We start from the raw sequence: 17,219 nt of genomic DNA, 5'->3' as shown, positions 1-17,219 counted from the left end.
ATTTAAGAAAATGACCATGCAAAAGAACATGTCAACAAGGTAAGAAACCCCATGTTTAAACATTTCATTAACCTTCCTGTATTCACTGTGGCCTCTTCTTGCCACCTAGTGTACATTCTGGTGTAGGACAAGAGGTAGTGTCCCATTCTACTACACTTGACACTAGACATGACAACAATGGAGAGAAAGGACTTGCAGAAGAACAGACACAAGCTGTGTGTATGAAGAAGCTGAAAGCAACTAGCTCTACTTTTTATTGACTCAAGTCGAAGTTTAGGATCATTCGTAAGACCATTTCTTACATTAGAAGTGGACACTGTGTATGAGGGGTGATGCATCATTGGTGTGACTATGTACATACCATAAGTACATACCAAGAGAAGATATGACCCATGTTTCACTCTGTCTGTTTTATGATACAAACAATACTGATAAAGACCTGTCAGTATGATACATTACAATACAACATCATTAACAGCAGCCACATGAATGGTCAATGTCAACAAAACTGAGGAGCAGAAGCTACAAAGTCATGATTTTTGTCTGAGCTAGTATATTGGATCACCGGAACTTGTACAGGACTACCTAATAAACTAGTATTTCAAACTGTTCAGATATTGTAAGTCTCTCCTTGCCATGCAAAAACATTACATGCTAAAGCATAATATAGTCCATAATGAAAGAAATAGTTGTATTACCAATTGCTGCAAAGTACTGGTGTCAGAATCAAAATGTCCTGATGATACATCTCAAAAACAGAGGGAATGAATGACAGTGAAATATTTAAAAAGCTACAGCATGTAAGCAACGCAACAGTATTATTTCCAGGGTTACATTATACTGCTATGTTGAATCATAACGTATTTCCATTTCCTGTAGTAATGACAATAAATAACATTTGTCCATCCATCCATCCATCCATTTTTTCCTGCTTATCCGGGACCGGGTCACGGGGGCAGCAGTCTGAGCAGGGACACCCAAACTTCCCTCTCAAATAACATTTGTGACAATTATAATTTAACATAAGTGCGTCTAATCTAGCAGTGGTGCAGCTACAATGCTGATGTGTTCAATGGAAGGGTGAACATATTGTAACTGTGTCACAGTACAGTTCAGTGTTAAACTCAGATTGTGATGTGTAAAATCCACCCTTTCTACCATTTACTTTCATCAGATACATCAGACTTCATTTATTTCTATTTCAAGTCTTGGCCAATCATCCACTGATTAGATATGTTAGAAATAGCTGCTTGAAGTGGTTAAAGGAATAGTTTGATTTGGGGAAATATGTTTATCTGATTGAAATCACACTCATGTGTCTGTTAAATCTAAGGCTACTGCAAACGGCCGTTAGCTTAGCTTAGTGTAAAGACTGGAAGCTGTAGGAAACAGCTAGGCTGACTATGTCCGGGTAACAAAATCTGCCTATTTGCACCTCTGAAGCTCACTAATTAACACACCTTGTTAACATCCTGCTTGTTGAATCGTTACAAAAACAAAAGCGTAAAAATGAAATGTGGTTTTATGGCAGGCTATTCGCCAGCCTATTTCTTGGCTAGCTGCAGTGACTTCTTGGAGTCTTGTTGTCACAACCCCACAAGATATAATGCGCAAATTATTGAGTTTTAGAGGTGCGGTTAGGTGCATTTTGTTACTCTTCGACAGAGCCAGGATAGTTATTTTTCAGTGTTTCCAGTCTTCAAGCTAGGCAAAGGAAATTGCCCCATGGCTGTAGCTTCATATTTAATCCACAGATACAAGAGTGGCATCAATGTCCCCATCTAAATTTTGGCAAAAAAGCTGGCAAAATTCCTCTTAAAGTTTTAGGCTAGATTTTTTCCTCCTAAAGATTTTTGTTTTCATGTCATGACAGTGTGTGTGAGTGTGTGTCTGGGATATCAGAGGGTCTGGTTTTGGCTTTGGGTGTGGTGAAAGTGGTGGTGTTGGGTGTTAAAATGGTATGGCTCATGGCGGTAGTGGCTGTGGCAGATGACCGGATGCTCAATTCCTTCACTCTGCAGCTCTTCCTGTTTGTGAACTCCCTCCAGCTTTACTACCAGCTCTCTGATGAAGTTCTGAGGAAGAGCACAGCAACCAGAGACCAAAGTCACATTGAGCAGAGATGAAATGGAATTTTACAAATGTTCAATTGGTCTTCCTACATTTCCTACAACCACAATCTGTTAATTGACAATGTTAATGTCTTTTTCTGTAATCCATGCATATTTGCATTTTGATTTATGACTCCCAACAGCTTCTCAAATATCCACATTGAACTTGACACTTAGCATACTGTATATGTAGGCTATATATTAAAGATCTGCCAATATTCTATTTCATTATCACTGTCAGTAAATCCCATCTTGGGGCCACAAGGGTTAAAAAACAGTGAGAGACAGACTAAAAGATTGTTGGGTTGGGTTAATGAGGAAATTAGAAAAATCTAGGGTATCAAACTTATTTTTGAAGAATGTACTTAGTGCACTTTGTGCTATTTTGTCATCTTCAAGTTTACTTAAGTGTACTCAAGCAGTCTCAAGTACAACTTGAGTGCACTTTATAATACACTTTCAATGAAGTACGCTTTTCATACGTGTTTTATACTTTTATCGTTTCTTTTGGTTACTTTTAAAAAATTGTTGTATACATTTGTCTGTATGTTTAATTGCTACTGCAACAGAATAATTTCCCAAATTGGGATCAATAAAGATGCAGTCTAAAGTCTACTTTAAGTATTGCAGAATTTTATATTCATTTTTAATACGTAAGTAGATTTAATGACATCTAATTAGAAGTACAAAAGAATATGTCAGTCATACTTTAAATTAAGCACGAAAAGTAAAACTATACTTGTAATGACTTTTCTATCCTACTTTTTCATGTGGAAGCACTTTGAAATATACAACTGGCATACACATTCATAAACATGGTTATATACTGTAGATTGCCAGTGTGTGAGAGGTGACTGACCAAAATCTAACATATAAAACGTAGGTTGCATGAAAGATGAGGGAATGATTCAAAGATGTTTAGCAGTAATAATACACATCTACTTTAAAGTAGATTTTACACATATTATAGGCAATACATGAAAGGAGAGCATCCTATTTATGTTACAACAGAGAGTTACTTTATATGGAAACATCAGAATCAGTCTAGGCTGTTCATAAAACCACGGTTCCAATAAAAATCAGCTGGATAAGTATTCTAGCATCCTCATTTTATTTGAAGACAAAGGTTAAATGACTGAAACAATATCCATGCAGTCCTTATCAGAACATTAAACAAACAGCAAATACAAGTGAAGTAGCATAAATACTGCCGAATAAATGTAGCTCTAGTCATTTTCCACCCCCTTTCTGTTGAGTGTTTTGAGTGTTCGTATGTACATATATGGAAAAAGACCTTGGAGAAGTCCTGGGAGGATGGCCCAACGGCCACCAAGGACGGATGTCTGACTGTCAATTGTTTTGTGTTATGGTATACATGTGTTGCTGTCAGTTACAGTTGAAAACTGACAAAATAAGTCACTAAAAATGCTAAATAAGTCAACAGACTATTATTTGAATGTGCATGCCAGACAATAACAGTTTGAAAAGTATTGTGGATCATTGATTTTATAGAAGGAAGAATAACAAGAAGAGAAAGAACTGAACAAGACGATTTTCACCCTACTCTACACAGCACATCACAATCCATCCTGCTCCTGTGCTTTACTTGACAAGCTAACTGTGGTTTTATCAAAGTTATCCTGTCATCTCATTTTGTGTTGAATTTACATTGTGTGAACTTTTCTTTTTTGTGTTAACTGCATGATGCTCGCATGCATGCAGGTGTTTTCAGTCAGCTAGCAAGTGGACAACATTTTACATCTTTCTGTTGAACCACGTTAACAGTCATGTGTCTTTATTGGATTTTCATAGCCACAGGATTGGATTTCTACACTATTAACAAACTAAGCTCAGTTAGCTAGCTTGGTCATTCAGGTTGTTAATTTGAAATCTAGACGAATGTCTGCAGTAAGATGTTATCTTCCACTGATTTGTTGTAAAATCTACATGAAGGACCAGGCTCTATTTTACCATTTGTTTTGCCATTTATTGTTGAGCTATTTCAAGTTTTGTATGATGTGTAGTGTTGATTTTCTCTCCTTCTGGGGTGCGGAAACTTTTAATGCTCTGTTTCTCATAATGATAAAATAGTTCAGAAAAATCATTGTTTCATAATGATGAGACACAGAGGTTATTATCATGAGAAAATATCCTATTTTATTTGAATGCATTGCATGCACCACAGCACATTTCCACACTGGACCTCACTTTCACAAAGTAAAAGGGCACTCTGCAACCAGATGGTCATGTTATTTCAAGGTAACAAGTCTCAGTATGGTCTGTTAAGTTCAGTATAGTTCACTCTAGTTGTCTCTCTTCTGCAGTTCCAGGCTTGTTCAGGCACAGTGCCGTAAGTTTGACATGATTAGTTGTATTTTACAGTAATTTATTATTTAAGTGCATTAGCTAGTGAATGTATTAAATTTAATGTGATATAGACATCTCTTGTCATAGTTCAAGAAACAAAGAAAGTGAATTCAGGGTACATGGACAAGGACATGCAGTATGACAACCTGTTCAGCACGAGGAATAGTGTTTTTATGGATCGTGTTTTATGTCTTCTACAAAAATTAAATTATTTTAAATTTGTCACTTACTGAATGTGTTTGATACTGCATTGACTTTAATAAAGACTAATTTTGTAAGCCATTTTCTTGTCCTGGTTATTTCTGTGCTAGCAATTTTCAGGGTTTTCATCCTACATTCTACAGTAATAAACTGGTTAAAAGAAAATGGAGACTACAGTTGGAACACTAAAATAACAGTATTATACTGTAATGCTAAGCATTATACAGCACAGTACTGTAATTTTTCTACAGTAATAATCTGTTTGATTATGGTAGCTACACGGTAAAATAACAGTTTCATGCTGGAAACTGTAGCTGCCAGTAGTAATTTACAGGGACATTTCTTACAGTGTAGAGGTGTGCAAAACAACCAGGCCCACTCTTTACTAAATACTAACAGTAAGCATGTGTATGACTCAGGATTCATGTGTTTTTTTTATAGACATTAATTAGAAGAAGTAAAGTTAATCTTGGCGGTGGCTGTGTCAAAATCTCACACATGCAATGAACGCATCAGATAGCAACTCCCCTGACCGTTTTGTTTGAATCTCTGTCTTTAGGTAAGAAAGAAAGTCTTTTTTAACAATAATACTCATGCCCATATTTATGTGTACAGTATGTGAAACAGTTTCCTTGGTGTAATTATTTCCTCCTTTTCATACTGACAATTTAGCAAAAATGCAACTCAATGGTCATGTTAAAATAAGGCTTCACTACTTTGAGACAGACAAATCAAATGAGTATCTTAGTACAAAATTCCCCTTTTTGAGTTACTGCAAATGTACATATGGACACATAAGCATTGTTTTAAGACATAACCTTTCCTTTAATGACATTTCACGTCAGACAGAAAGCAGAAGCAGCGGCTACATTGACCCTTCCTGCTCTTTTGCCTGTATTTGAATTTCTGACCAGGCCACAGTGAGGTCATTGTTTGACTGCAGAGGGATTCATTGTTTCAAGCTTAAAATGGAAAGAAAAGGCAAGAGAGCACAGAGAGCTATTGTTGGTGCATGTGGAGTGACTATGGGGTGAGGTGTCAAAAGCTGCATCAGTTTAGCTGCATGTGACCAGTGTGTGTGTGTGTGTGTGTGTGTGTGTGTGTGTGTGTGTGTGTGAGTGTCTGTGTGTAGGTATAATGTAATTTCAAAGTTAAAACATACCTCTGTGTCGTTACTGCATCTTTGAAGAACCTCCTGTTTAAAAAAGGAGGATTATGTTGTAAATGTGTGTAATCATATATTAATTTTAAAATACCATAAACATCTCACATACAAATCTCAGTAATGCCGTACAATGATGTTAAGTCTTTTAAAAATGTCTGTTTGAGTGAATCTCTGAACAAAATCTGTCTTTCTTTTAGGAGAAACTCTCATCATGAGGTGATGAGGTGTAGAATTTAGAAAAACTTCTCCATTGGAATCCCTCTTCCAATGTCATTAGCAACATCCTTATACACTATGATACAGTATTATAAGTGCCCACACTCGTCACGTTACCTGTAACTTTTTGACACGCTCCTCATCATTTGGCAGGTCAATCAAATCATCAATGTTTACTTCCTCTGGCATATCACCTTCCTAAAGTTAACATGGACACAGATGATGAAAAACACACAGACAATCTTAACGAGTCATCATACTCTGAACACATATTTACACATTATATTCCCTGTATACCATATCCACCATCTCAGTTTATCTTATTAGCATACTAGTATTTGCTAAATTGCACTACACACAGTACAAGTACATCTGAGACTGAAATGAAAGTTGTTAGTTGTGTAGCTATTTGGTCATAAACCAAAACACTGGACAAAATTACATTTTGACCAGATGATGGTGCTGGATGATACATCTGGGGATCAAAGTCATAAAATGTTTTTGGGTACCAAAAACATTTTATGAAGTGCAAGGCTCTGTGTATGTCTTCAAAACAATATTTTCTGTTTTAGGAGCAACTGATGACTCTGTATTGAGCCTGCAGACATTGCATGTCCATCATTTGTATGTTTAGGCTCTGGGTGCTGAATTGAAACAATGCTCACATAATACTGTAACAGTGGCTTGTTCTTTTTGAACAAACAGCCATTGTACCAGGTGAGCGGACAGAAGGGACAGTTTCATCCGCCCATCCACAGCACAGCACAGCACAGCACAGCACAGCACAGCACAGCACAGCACAGCACAGCCTGTGTGATTATGCCCTTGACTCATGCAGGACTCCAACTCTACAGCCCACCAGCTTCATCTGTACACAGTGAAACTCATACAGGCAAGTCCTTCTCATCCAAAAGAGTAATAAAATAGTGGGGTGGTCTGTTTTTATGTGTAACATGACTTGGTTCCACAACATGATACTTGTCTGAGAAGTTATCATCATGGGCCATATTACAACAATAAATCAGAATGATACATTTAAATCATCTTCAGAAGTTCCAAAATGACCAATCCAAAATGTTAGCTCCTTTTATATTACTTTAATATTACTAAAATTAATTTAAGGTTTGAGATATGATTTTCCTGTGAACATGCCATTGGCTTAGGGCGAGTGCACCTTGTGATAGCTGGGCCCTGTTTTCAATTCAGTTCAATTCAATTCAATATTCCATTATTTGTCCCGCAAGGGGAAATTGGTCCTCTTGCTTTACAGAGGTGCCTTAACACTATGGTGATCTGAATTTTCTTGTCTTCTCATCAACAAACTTGGCTTACACAATCCTGCGCTCCTCTCCTCATGTCTCCTTATGAGAGTTCCTAACCTCGTGTCAGCTGCCTCAGCAGCCAGATGCACAGTGTTTACCTTCTCCTGGGACCTACAACAGCACTTTCCCTCCTCTGTAAGCCTCCCCTCTTCCCTTTTCTCATCAGTCATCTTTCCCTCAGTCCTACACTGCCCATGTAAGGCAGAAAGGCCCAGGACAGATAAAGATCTATGAGAGAGGGACAGCAGTGGCCCTAACATTTACAGGATGCTTTGCCTTGTAAGGAGAACCAGGCTGCCCCACCTCTCCTCTCCATATATCATGTTCTCGTTCAAATGCCATTACTTGCAACCTAGATTTAAAGCTTACTGTCTCATTTTCCAAATTCACATCTTTAAAAACTTTACAAAATGAAAGGCCATGGTCTCAACAAACAATAGACAGTATATTTCAAAATGCAGACCAGCCTAAGCAGTTTCTTTCTTGCTCTCGGAAGACTCATTCACCCACCTGACCCGAGTACAGCCGGTCTAGGCTCTCCTCGATCCACTTCTCTACGTCCAGCCGCTTCTGGAGCTCCTTCCTGTTGTACTTCACCGTGACCCGGGCGTGCCTCTTTGGGATGTTACTGCCATGATACGGAGTCAAACCCGCATCCGATGAATGGACGTCGTCACGTTCCTCAAGCGTCGTCCCGGTCCGGTCGGCTGCCATTTCTGGTGTGGACTGGTCTGACTGGTTTCTCGTCTTTTCAAGCGGAGGAGGGGAGAGCAGCGGTGGGAGGCGACGCCGACGCAGACTGCAGAGTAGAAGTATTTATACACAAGGTATCTGTTCAAATGCTGCTAAACAGAGGCCTGTGACTTGAGGCACAAACAGCACATATATTGTAACTTTTGAACGTTTACACATGGACACATGCAGGTTTGGGTAAAGCTGACACATTCAAATGTCACAATCAAATGTCTTATTTCTGCCTGCTCTGAAAACCTGTAGATCTCCAAACCTACAACAAACTACATAAATACATCGAAACTGGACAAGAGAAACATTGTTAAACATTCCAACTCACATGATTACTCCAATTAGAAGTAATCATGAAGAAGTCCATCAGAAGGGTCAGTGTGCTGGTGATGAAGGCTTCCTTGAGGAAGATGAGCCAGTCTTTACTTTGATCAGTTTATTTATGTGTTCTTGTACACTGTGCACAGATGAGCGTCTTTTTCATTATTTTTTTCTAAAATTGTTCCAGTTGTCGAATCCAATTCATTAGAATGTTTCCTAATCTCACTTACATATTTGAATTTACTGATGATGTTGAATGTTCACAGCACTTCTCGGTCCACTTAGAGTCCACACAGTCTGGGAGTTAAGCAGTGTTTAGTTTATGTAACCAGCATATGCAACCAGGACATTTGAAGTAGTATGCAGTTTGAATGCTTTGGTGTTGGTGTTTAGCAGATATGAAATATTAAATCTTCTGTGTAGGACTCCTAAGTTTCCCATAATAGTAGACCACTTTTGTTACATTTCTCTTTCACTTCTGATAGACATCTTGCAACTTATATAAATATATTATGCACTATATACATGATATACACTTATATTATACAAATACAAGATCTATTAAACCTGAACTCTTTCACTGTCTCTAATAAATTAACCCATAATAATTATTATTCTCACCAACTATGTTTTGAGTCCATTTCTGCTAGATACATTTGTAATTATAATTTGTGTTTTTCATATTACAGTTGTGTGACAAGAGGTCTACATGCAGATGCATACAGATGCTTAGATACTACACCTTCCTTACCACCTACCTACCTTACATTTATACACAACAGTGTATACTCACCTAGAGCTAAAATAATAAACTGTCCAAATCATTTTTAGTAAAAAAGGCCAAATATTATCTGGTTCCAGCTTCTCAAATGTGAGGATTTGCAGCTTTTCTCTCTTTCAGAGAATTGACAATTGAATACAATTGAGTTTTAGATAATTGGTTGGCCAGAACAAGTAACTTGATTACAATTTCCTTCATTTCTTTTGGATTAACCTATTGAGAAAACAACAATAAAGCAGGCTATAGACACCTATACCATGCAAAATGTGTTAGGGTCCTGCAATTCTGTCTTATCCTTGTGTTTCCTCTTTTCCTTTTCCCAGTGTATATTTTGTCTGTTTGTTTTCCCCTGTATGTGTAGCTGGGCGTGTCTCTACACCTGGCCAGCTCCGCCTTCCCCGGAGCGCACCTGATGCGCATGACGCTGATAAGGCCAGGTTAAAAAGGGAGAGCTCTCTCCTACCTGTTGCCGGATTGTTCCAGACTCCCAGAGTGCGCTTTTTGTTCTCAGTTATCTCTCCACTCCTTTTGAGTGCGCTTTGTGTTATCAATAAATAGTTTTCTTTTTATTACCTTCTCTCTGGTCTGCGTCTTTGGGTCCTATCTAAAACATTAGGTGAAAACATAACAAAATGTGACACATTTCTAACCTGATCTTAATTTCTTCTATCCACAGCAATCTGTCTATGAATAAAGTTGCAGGGTCTGCAAAAGTCTGCAAAATTAGACACTTCAATCCAGTACTGCATCAAATTTCTTTATTCCACATCACAAGCACAACATGATGAAATTAAATAATAGGAATGAAAACCTGTAACATAACAGAAACTTTGGCATGAACACAAAGTGGCACATGAAGGAGCATTGTGATCAGTAGTATAAAAACTATATATAAATACAGTAATGGCTGACTTTGTGTGATAAAAGACGTTTTCTTTATATCCCTGCGCTGAATATCTTTAGGATATTTCACACAGCTTTCACAAGCCATAAAACATCCAAGTACAACATCAAGTGTCGGTCATCATTCAGCATCAAATAAATATATCTCTAGATTTGTGACAATCACATTGAAGCCATAAAGATAAGTTTTCAAATAAATAAATAATATAAAGAATAAAAATGATGGTACGCACAATAAGGAAATAATGGCCAAAGGAAGATTGAAAAGCAAAACAAAAATTCTGTGTTTAAAAAAATGAGAGAGAATTAAACTAAATGAACACATTAAAAACAAAAACCCAATGAAACATATTTTTGGGCCAGTTTTCCAAAGGTGGTCAGAATATTGTGACTTCCTGTATTTGGTTTGTGTTGTAGGTCCAATGAAAAGTGGATCGTTTTGTTTGTTTCTTTGGGTCTTAAACATGAAAAAGCTTTGCCCCATATACTTTTCAATAACCTTTGTAAACCATCTTCATCAGAAAAGTTCATTTCTCAATATTTAGTTTGTTACGCTTACATTTTTAATGGTATATCATCTTCAGCATGATTAGAGCAGTTCTCAGCTAGTGGATTTGCGCCTCTCTTCCCTGTGTATGAAGAGACAGGAGCAAGAAGTGCTAATATTCTAAGCCTGTGTTAATGTCTATGTCTTCTCTCTGTTTCATCTCAGTCCTGCCCCAGAGCCCAAGCTGGCCTCATCCCTCCACATAAAGTCCTGGCGCTCGGCTCTGGCCAGGCTGCTCTCCACAGGATTGTGCCTGTACCCAGATCTTCCATTAGGGCAGAGGGAGTGGCCGAGACGAGTCGTGCTGTTGCTGATCTTGAACAGGCCATTAGGACCAAGGAAGGCTTCTCTTTCACTTCCTCCCAGGTTGTTGACCACCTCCAAGTCATTGTAGACTGCCATTTCACTCAGCTGCTTCCTTCCCTGCAGCCTTCTCCTCTTCCTCAAGAAGATAATACCTGCTACCAGAATCAGTACCAGGATAGTCAGCACACAGGAGACAGTTAGGGTGGCAGAGGAGGGCTGGGAGGTTTGGCGCAGGGCAGGCTTGAAACTGGGCTGGAGCGTGAACTCACAGCTCGGACCCATAAAGCCCTTAGGGCACTGGCATACCGGCCCGGTGAAGTGGGTGAAGCAAGTACCACCATTCTGGCATGGACGGGCGCCACAGGCATCTGAACGCACGCTGCAGTTCTTGCCGGTGTAACCTAGAGTGCAAGAGCAGGTGTAGTCATTCACACCATCTTGGCAGGTTCCAGCATTCTGGCAGGGGTTTGAGGCACAGTCATCAATGTTAACCTGGCAGTTGGCACCAGTGAAGCCTGTCTGACAGCGGCACAAGACGCTCGGGCCAAGGTCCAGACACTCAGCACCTGCAGAAGAGAGAAATATTCTATTCAGCATCCAACAGATCAGGGATGACCATTCATTTACAGAAGGAGTGTTAATTGGATTACATTTAAGACTCTCTCTGTTGTAAAGTGCTGCAAGGGCATTGAGGCAGGGGTGTTAACAGGAACATTCATTCACTGAAACACTTTCTTATTCAGCCAAAAAACTGCTGGTCTGCACTTCAGTCACAAGGTGTCACCGGAGGGACTAACTCTCTTTCCCTCTCACCGTTCAGACAGGGCCTGTTGCTGCAGCGGTCCAGCTTCTTCTCACAGTTGGAACCCGTGTAGCTGGGAGGGCAGCGGCAGATGTAGCCTCCAGTCATGGTCTCCACACAGGTGCCACCATTGAAACAGGGACCGTCTGCACATGTCATGGCAATGATCTCACAGTTCTTTCCATAAAAACCCTGTGGGCAGGTGCATGAGTAGTCGTTCTCCAGGTCCTGTGGACAGAGGAAGAAAAACTTTGATATCCGGCAGGGATTTTGGAGTTTATAAGACAACTTTTATTCTGGAACTGTTTCATTTGTTTTGAAGGGTATGAAAAAGGATGAGACCTGATAAAAGCTTTTGATTTCCAATATGATTTCACATGACATGAGTAGACATAAATTCTAAACTGCAGTTTGTCAGTCTACAGGTTCAGCAGTTTTGGATTATAAATAATTGCCAATTGTAACCCTCCTTACCACTGTGTTTGCATTAGGGGACACAACGAAAGTGTTGGAGTGCAATTGCTGTATTTAAGCTGCTTACACAATACACACCACCAGCTTCCATTCCTTCAAGCTCAATTTTATTTTTCATTCCAAATTTCTTGTCTCCTCACATTATCTGACTTTCTTTCTAGCTGTTCTTAAGTTACTGTTTTTGTACTTCTGCTGCTGTGAGACTTGAATTTCCTTGTGTGGGATCAATATTGTTTATCTTATCTGTGATAGTCTTGTTATTTTAGTAACAGTGCACCATTAAACTTAACAGCCATAATCCCATTGCCTACTCACATTGCAACTGCCTCCGTTTTTGCAGGGGTTGCTGTCACACTCATTGGTTTCCAGCTCACAGTTGGTGCCTCCGAAGCCCGGCCGGCAAGTGCAGGTGTAGCTGCCCTGGCCGGTGTTGGTGCAGGTTGCACCATTGGCGCAAGGCTTGTGGTTGGTGCAGTAATTGAGGTCTTGGTCACAGAAGAGCCCCCCCCAACCCTCCTGACAGTTGCACTGCCACGGCTGGCTGCACGTCCCATGGAGGCAGCCTGGGTAGCGGACACATTCATTGCAGGAGGGGCCCTGCCAGCCCATTCGACATGTACAGCCCCCTGGGGCCTCGCAGTAGCCGTGTCTCTCACTGCAGTCTGCTGAGCAGATGGCTGGACAGGAGAGGGAAAAGGAGGGTGTGTGACTACAATGGGCAAGCACATCTCTCACACACACACACACATGCACAGGGCCCCCTGTCTGACCCCAGCCCTATTCCAGACTTCACTGTTGGTTAAGTATTAAGCCAAGCAGCTGGTAGGCACAATGCTGGAGAAAAATGCTTTCTTTTATCTCGTCTCTCTCACACACAAACACACCCAGATCACCTTGAAAAATGTGTGTGTGCGATGGGGGCCACAGCTATTTCTCTCATTGTAATTCAGAAGAATAGGCAGAAGGAACACCACAGACTGTCTTGCAAAAGAGTAAAACACAACATCTCAGGACATCACTCCAATAAAGGAAATATTCTGTATGATCTGAAAAGACTGCTGTGGAAAAATCAACCACAAGCTGAGTAGTAAGACAAAATCTTAAATCTAACTTTTCACTTCATGGCAGGAGAAAAGTTTGAGTTGCTGTCTTACTGGAGGTTTTCTTCTTTTTTGGGGGGGTTGCCTTTGGTTTACTACACTTTCTTACTCAATTCTCTCATTTTCTTTATTCACTTAGATGTATGTTTATATGATGTTTTGTAAAATAATGTGTTTACAATTTTTGGTATAGAGAAAGACTGTCAAGAAACAACAGTTTTGAGAAGGATGTCATTTGTTTTTATTTATTTTTTTAATTCTGCTGTTTTATCTGGTATTTTATTGTGAAACGGTTTGTCACTTTGTTTTGAAAGGCTCCATACAAATGCAGTTTATTGTTTTAGACTTTTGATATAATTAGAGATATTAGGCATTCACTGAATTAATTAATTATACTTATACTTTTATGATATCAAGACTTCAAAATAACATGGCGACAGATTAAATTCCGTAACGTTAAACGTTGTAGCATCAATGTCCTGTAATCCCACAACATATGATATGTGTGGTTGAATCCAGCGTTGTCAGCTGAGGCGCTGAACTGCATCCAGAAAAGTACTGCGGGATTTTGTATCCTGCTCCGATGTACAAGTGTAATGATTAATATGCACTTACGCTCAGAGCAGTAGTTTCCTTTCCAGCCCTCCAGGCAGATGCGGTTGCCCTCCTCGTCGCAGGTGTAGTGGCCCAGCGTGTCGTCTCTCGGCCTGCAGTAGTCAGCGCAGCCGTCTCCAAAGTAGTACTCGTCGCAGAAGACGTGGTAGGAGTATCGCAGCTCGCTCTGTTCACCGAAGTGCACGTCCTGGGACCAGTCCTCACCGATGGCAAGTCTCCTCCTGGTCGCCAAGCGGCTCACAAGGTTGTTCTGGTTGTCTGCAAGGAGAAGGGGTATTTTTAAACAATTTTCATATTGCAAGGAAGTGATTTATCTTGGCTTGAAACTCGAAGAGGAATCAGCGTGTCCAGTGATTTCGAAAGATGGAAGAAGAAAGAACTTACCTGTGTATTCAGTCGGAGATTCGGCGTTCCAGGCTTCAATGATCAACGAAAATGTTCCCTAGAACAGTGAAAAAAATGCGTTCAGTACATGTGTACATGTGCAGTAACAGTGATGGATACAGTTTGTAATATTTTACGCAGTAAAAAAAATGAATGCCAGTTAACTGATGTTTAGTAATTGTAGTTAGTACTGAAAGACAGGATTAATGCCTGTGCCATCATTTGCAACACCCCTTCAACAATATTCGTCGTATCGTTTGTTTTCCATTTACCGGCCACTTGAAATGGAAAGGCACCCTGATGGGAGCGCTACTAGATATCGAGGTGTGATCGGCCCTAATGACGTTGGTGTGCCCGGTGCCAAAGGTGCAAGGCGGCTCTGCGGAGATCACATCCTCGGGGTGTTTCAGGCATATCCTGAAAAATATATGGCAGTCCCTGTGTCTTCTGCATATGTGTTGCGCCGTGTGGAATGAATGAATTTTCAGTTCGAACACACCAGAGGACAAAACCTGCATTGACACAAAAAAAAATCATCAGACGCGCTGTGCGTAAATACATTTTTGAATTGTTTCTTTAGCACAAACAGAAAACAACTTACGATATCCACTAAAGCCACAGCCAAGAGGTATCTCAGGTGCTGATTTGCCATTTCTTCTCAGAGTTTGTTTTCCAGTTCTGAGTTGTTGTCCGCATTCGTTGTGTGCAATAATATCCCCGAAATGTGTTGAGGAAAAACTCAAACAAAAGTTTCACTTAAAATCTGTGATCCTGGGGGATGTGTCGTAATTACTTGTCTCCGCCTGATGATCTTCTCAACCGTTGTACTGTCGGTACTTAACTTGTTTTGGTGCGTGGAGACGCTGAGTGCTTTTATACCCTCTGATGCTGAGCGTCACAGGCAAAGAGGTGGAGCTGGAGCAGACCTCAGGGGAGCAGCTTGAAAGAGGGTGTTCTGCCCGAGCATTTAGACAACCCACACTAGACCTGGACCAAGTTTTTAATTGGGAATATGCATAAGAAGCTGGCGCAAGGCATGTAGGTTTAGTATTGCTGCATGAATCTTACCCACCCAGAAGAAGAGGAAACTAATGTGGCTGATGGATCTGAATCTCCAAAAAAAAAGTGTATAGCAATGGCCAATCTGAAACGTTTTTACAACAAACTAAGTTTCAGTGGTGTCAAATTGAATAACAGACATGTTTATACTTCTGGGTGGTTGGAAAACTGGTGACTTTAATACTGGAAGCATAGCCTGTACAGTTATTTTGGAAATTAGATTTTTGGAATTTGTCAAACAATGAGTGTTCCAGGACATTTTCTAAAAACGGGAGATGCATTTCATCAAACATGCACTTCAACAATTAATTTTAACTTTCAACCTTTAACACTTTCGGGCCCATAGATTCTTAAGTTTTTGTTTCCTTTATGGAGCTTACCTACACGCTACACAAAGATCAGAAGGAAGCGGAGAAGAGTAGCTTGTAGGCTTTTGTCTCTTTACATCCAACATTGTAATTGCTCTGGCGCGTGTGAGGTGACAAAGAGTGGGCAGGTCCCGCATAAGACCTTATTGTGCGTCTAGCAGCTACTCAGGTCTGTTCTGTAGTGTGCTGAGCCTGGAGAAGGCTGTGGGGGGAGGGAGGAAAGGGGAGATGTTGCTCGTGTGTGTGTGTGTGTGTGTGTGTGTGTGTGTGTGTGTGTGTGTGTGTTGGGGGAGCTATCGTGTTGCTTTTATCTGGACCTCATGCGAACAGCTGTATGGTAATGAACGGCTCATGGTCGACCGTGAAGGGCTCCAAACCCGGCTATTGTCTCCTTATAGCGTCCCCACCCCACTCCGCGCACACACACACACACACAGCTAACCCCTTATTGATTAAAGGAAGTCTCTGGTCAGCTCCAGCACCTGTCGCTGGCAGGGATGTCGTTGAGGGTAAACACAAATGACCAAGTTGGCATGAAGTTGGATATTCGACTGATATTCACCCCGGGTCGCTTTTTTTTTTTTCAATAGCTCGCTTTCAATAGCAGTGACTCAAATTCCATATCAAGTATTATTAGTACAGTGGACAAACAAGACGCACCCCATCATGGTGTATTTTAGTGCCTGTCTTATTTTATATATTAACATTTTTATGGAATCACCTAATCGGTCATTTACACGCTAGAGCTGATCCAAGCTTCAGTAACGATATAAACTAGCATGAACTAATTTAAGAGAACAGCAAGCAGCCTCGAGATGTTATATGAGGAGTTTTGAGACCCTGAAAAATAAATGAACTTCGATGTGCTACATCAACACACAGGCGACAGATGAAAAGTCGAGTTTGATTCAGCCTGGATGAGTTGAGATGAAATGAGCTCGGTGGACAAAATATTTAAACAAACTGACGTAAAGTCAAAGATTTCAAGGTGGCAACTACATGAAAATTCAGCTGATTTATTAACGACACACTTAAAACGTGCGCGGACTTATGTGTATGTGTGATAGTAGGTGGTGGGGGTGGGGGTCTTCTAATGAGAAAAGAGGACGCGTGTCTGAAGTAGCTGTATATCCTGGCACGCTTTTCTGCAGAACAACGACCGACGAGGGAGGAACCACGCACAGTTGTATGTAAAGTAGCTCAGAAAAACATCTGGTGTGTTGTAGGCTTTGAGAGCAGCCTTGAGTCAAACCTTGGGAGGGATTTGTATGACAATTATTTGAGTTGTTGGGGGGGGGGGCTCTAGCAAAGCACAGGTTCTACAGTCAGTGTGTTGAAACACACAGTGCTATCCGATGCACAGCTGATTTCAAATTTCTTTATTTCACATTCTTCTTTTATGTCTAACACCATTTAGACACTTATAACTACGA

General features: G+C 40.4%; 2 protein-coding genes across 2 annotated transcripts; both read right to left on the bottom strand.

Moving 5' to 3' along the window:
* Nucleotides 1-220: 220 nt before the first annotated feature.
* ppp1r14aa (protein phosphatase 1, regulatory (inhibitor) subunit 14Aa) lies at nucleotides 221-8,112 on the bottom strand. Its single transcript, XM_076750262.1, has 4 exons — nucleotides 7,893-8,112; nucleotides 6,178-6,258; nucleotides 5,842-5,874; nucleotides 221-2,075 (listed from the first exon to the last, which is right to left on the bottom strand). Exons 1-4 carry the CDS (start codon nucleotides 8,094-8,096, stop codon nucleotides 1,899-1,901), a joined length of 495 nt encoding a protein of 164 aa, XP_076606377.1. The 5' UTR covers nucleotides 8,097-8,112; the 3' UTR covers nucleotides 221-1,898.
* Nucleotides 8,113-9,970: 1,858 nt separating this feature from the next.
* dlb (deltaB) lies at nucleotides 9,971-15,208 on the bottom strand. Its single transcript, XM_076750607.1, has 7 exons — nucleotides 14,961-15,208; nucleotides 14,632-14,871; nucleotides 14,360-14,417; nucleotides 13,976-14,233; nucleotides 12,576-12,937; nucleotides 11,798-12,014; nucleotides 9,971-11,550 (listed from the first exon to the last, which is right to left on the bottom strand). The coding sequence occupies exons 1-7, from the start codon at nucleotides 15,009-15,011 to the stop codon at nucleotides 10,835-10,837; spliced, it is 1,902 nt and encodes a 633-aa protein (XP_076606722.1). The 5' UTR covers nucleotides 15,012-15,208; the 3' UTR covers nucleotides 9,971-10,834.
* Between the last annotated feature and the right edge of the window lie 2,011 nt (nucleotides 15,209-17,219).

The sequence above is a fragment of the Chaetodon auriga genome, chromosome 15, assembly GCF_051107435.1.
Source record: "Chaetodon auriga isolate fChaAug3 chromosome 15, fChaAug3.hap1, whole genome shotgun sequence".
NCBI lineage: Eukaryota > Metazoa > Chordata > Actinopteri > Chaetodontiformes > Chaetodontidae > Chaetodon > Chaetodon auriga.
Note: the sequence above shows the minus strand (reverse complement) of the source record. Positions and strands in the feature narration are given on the sequence as shown.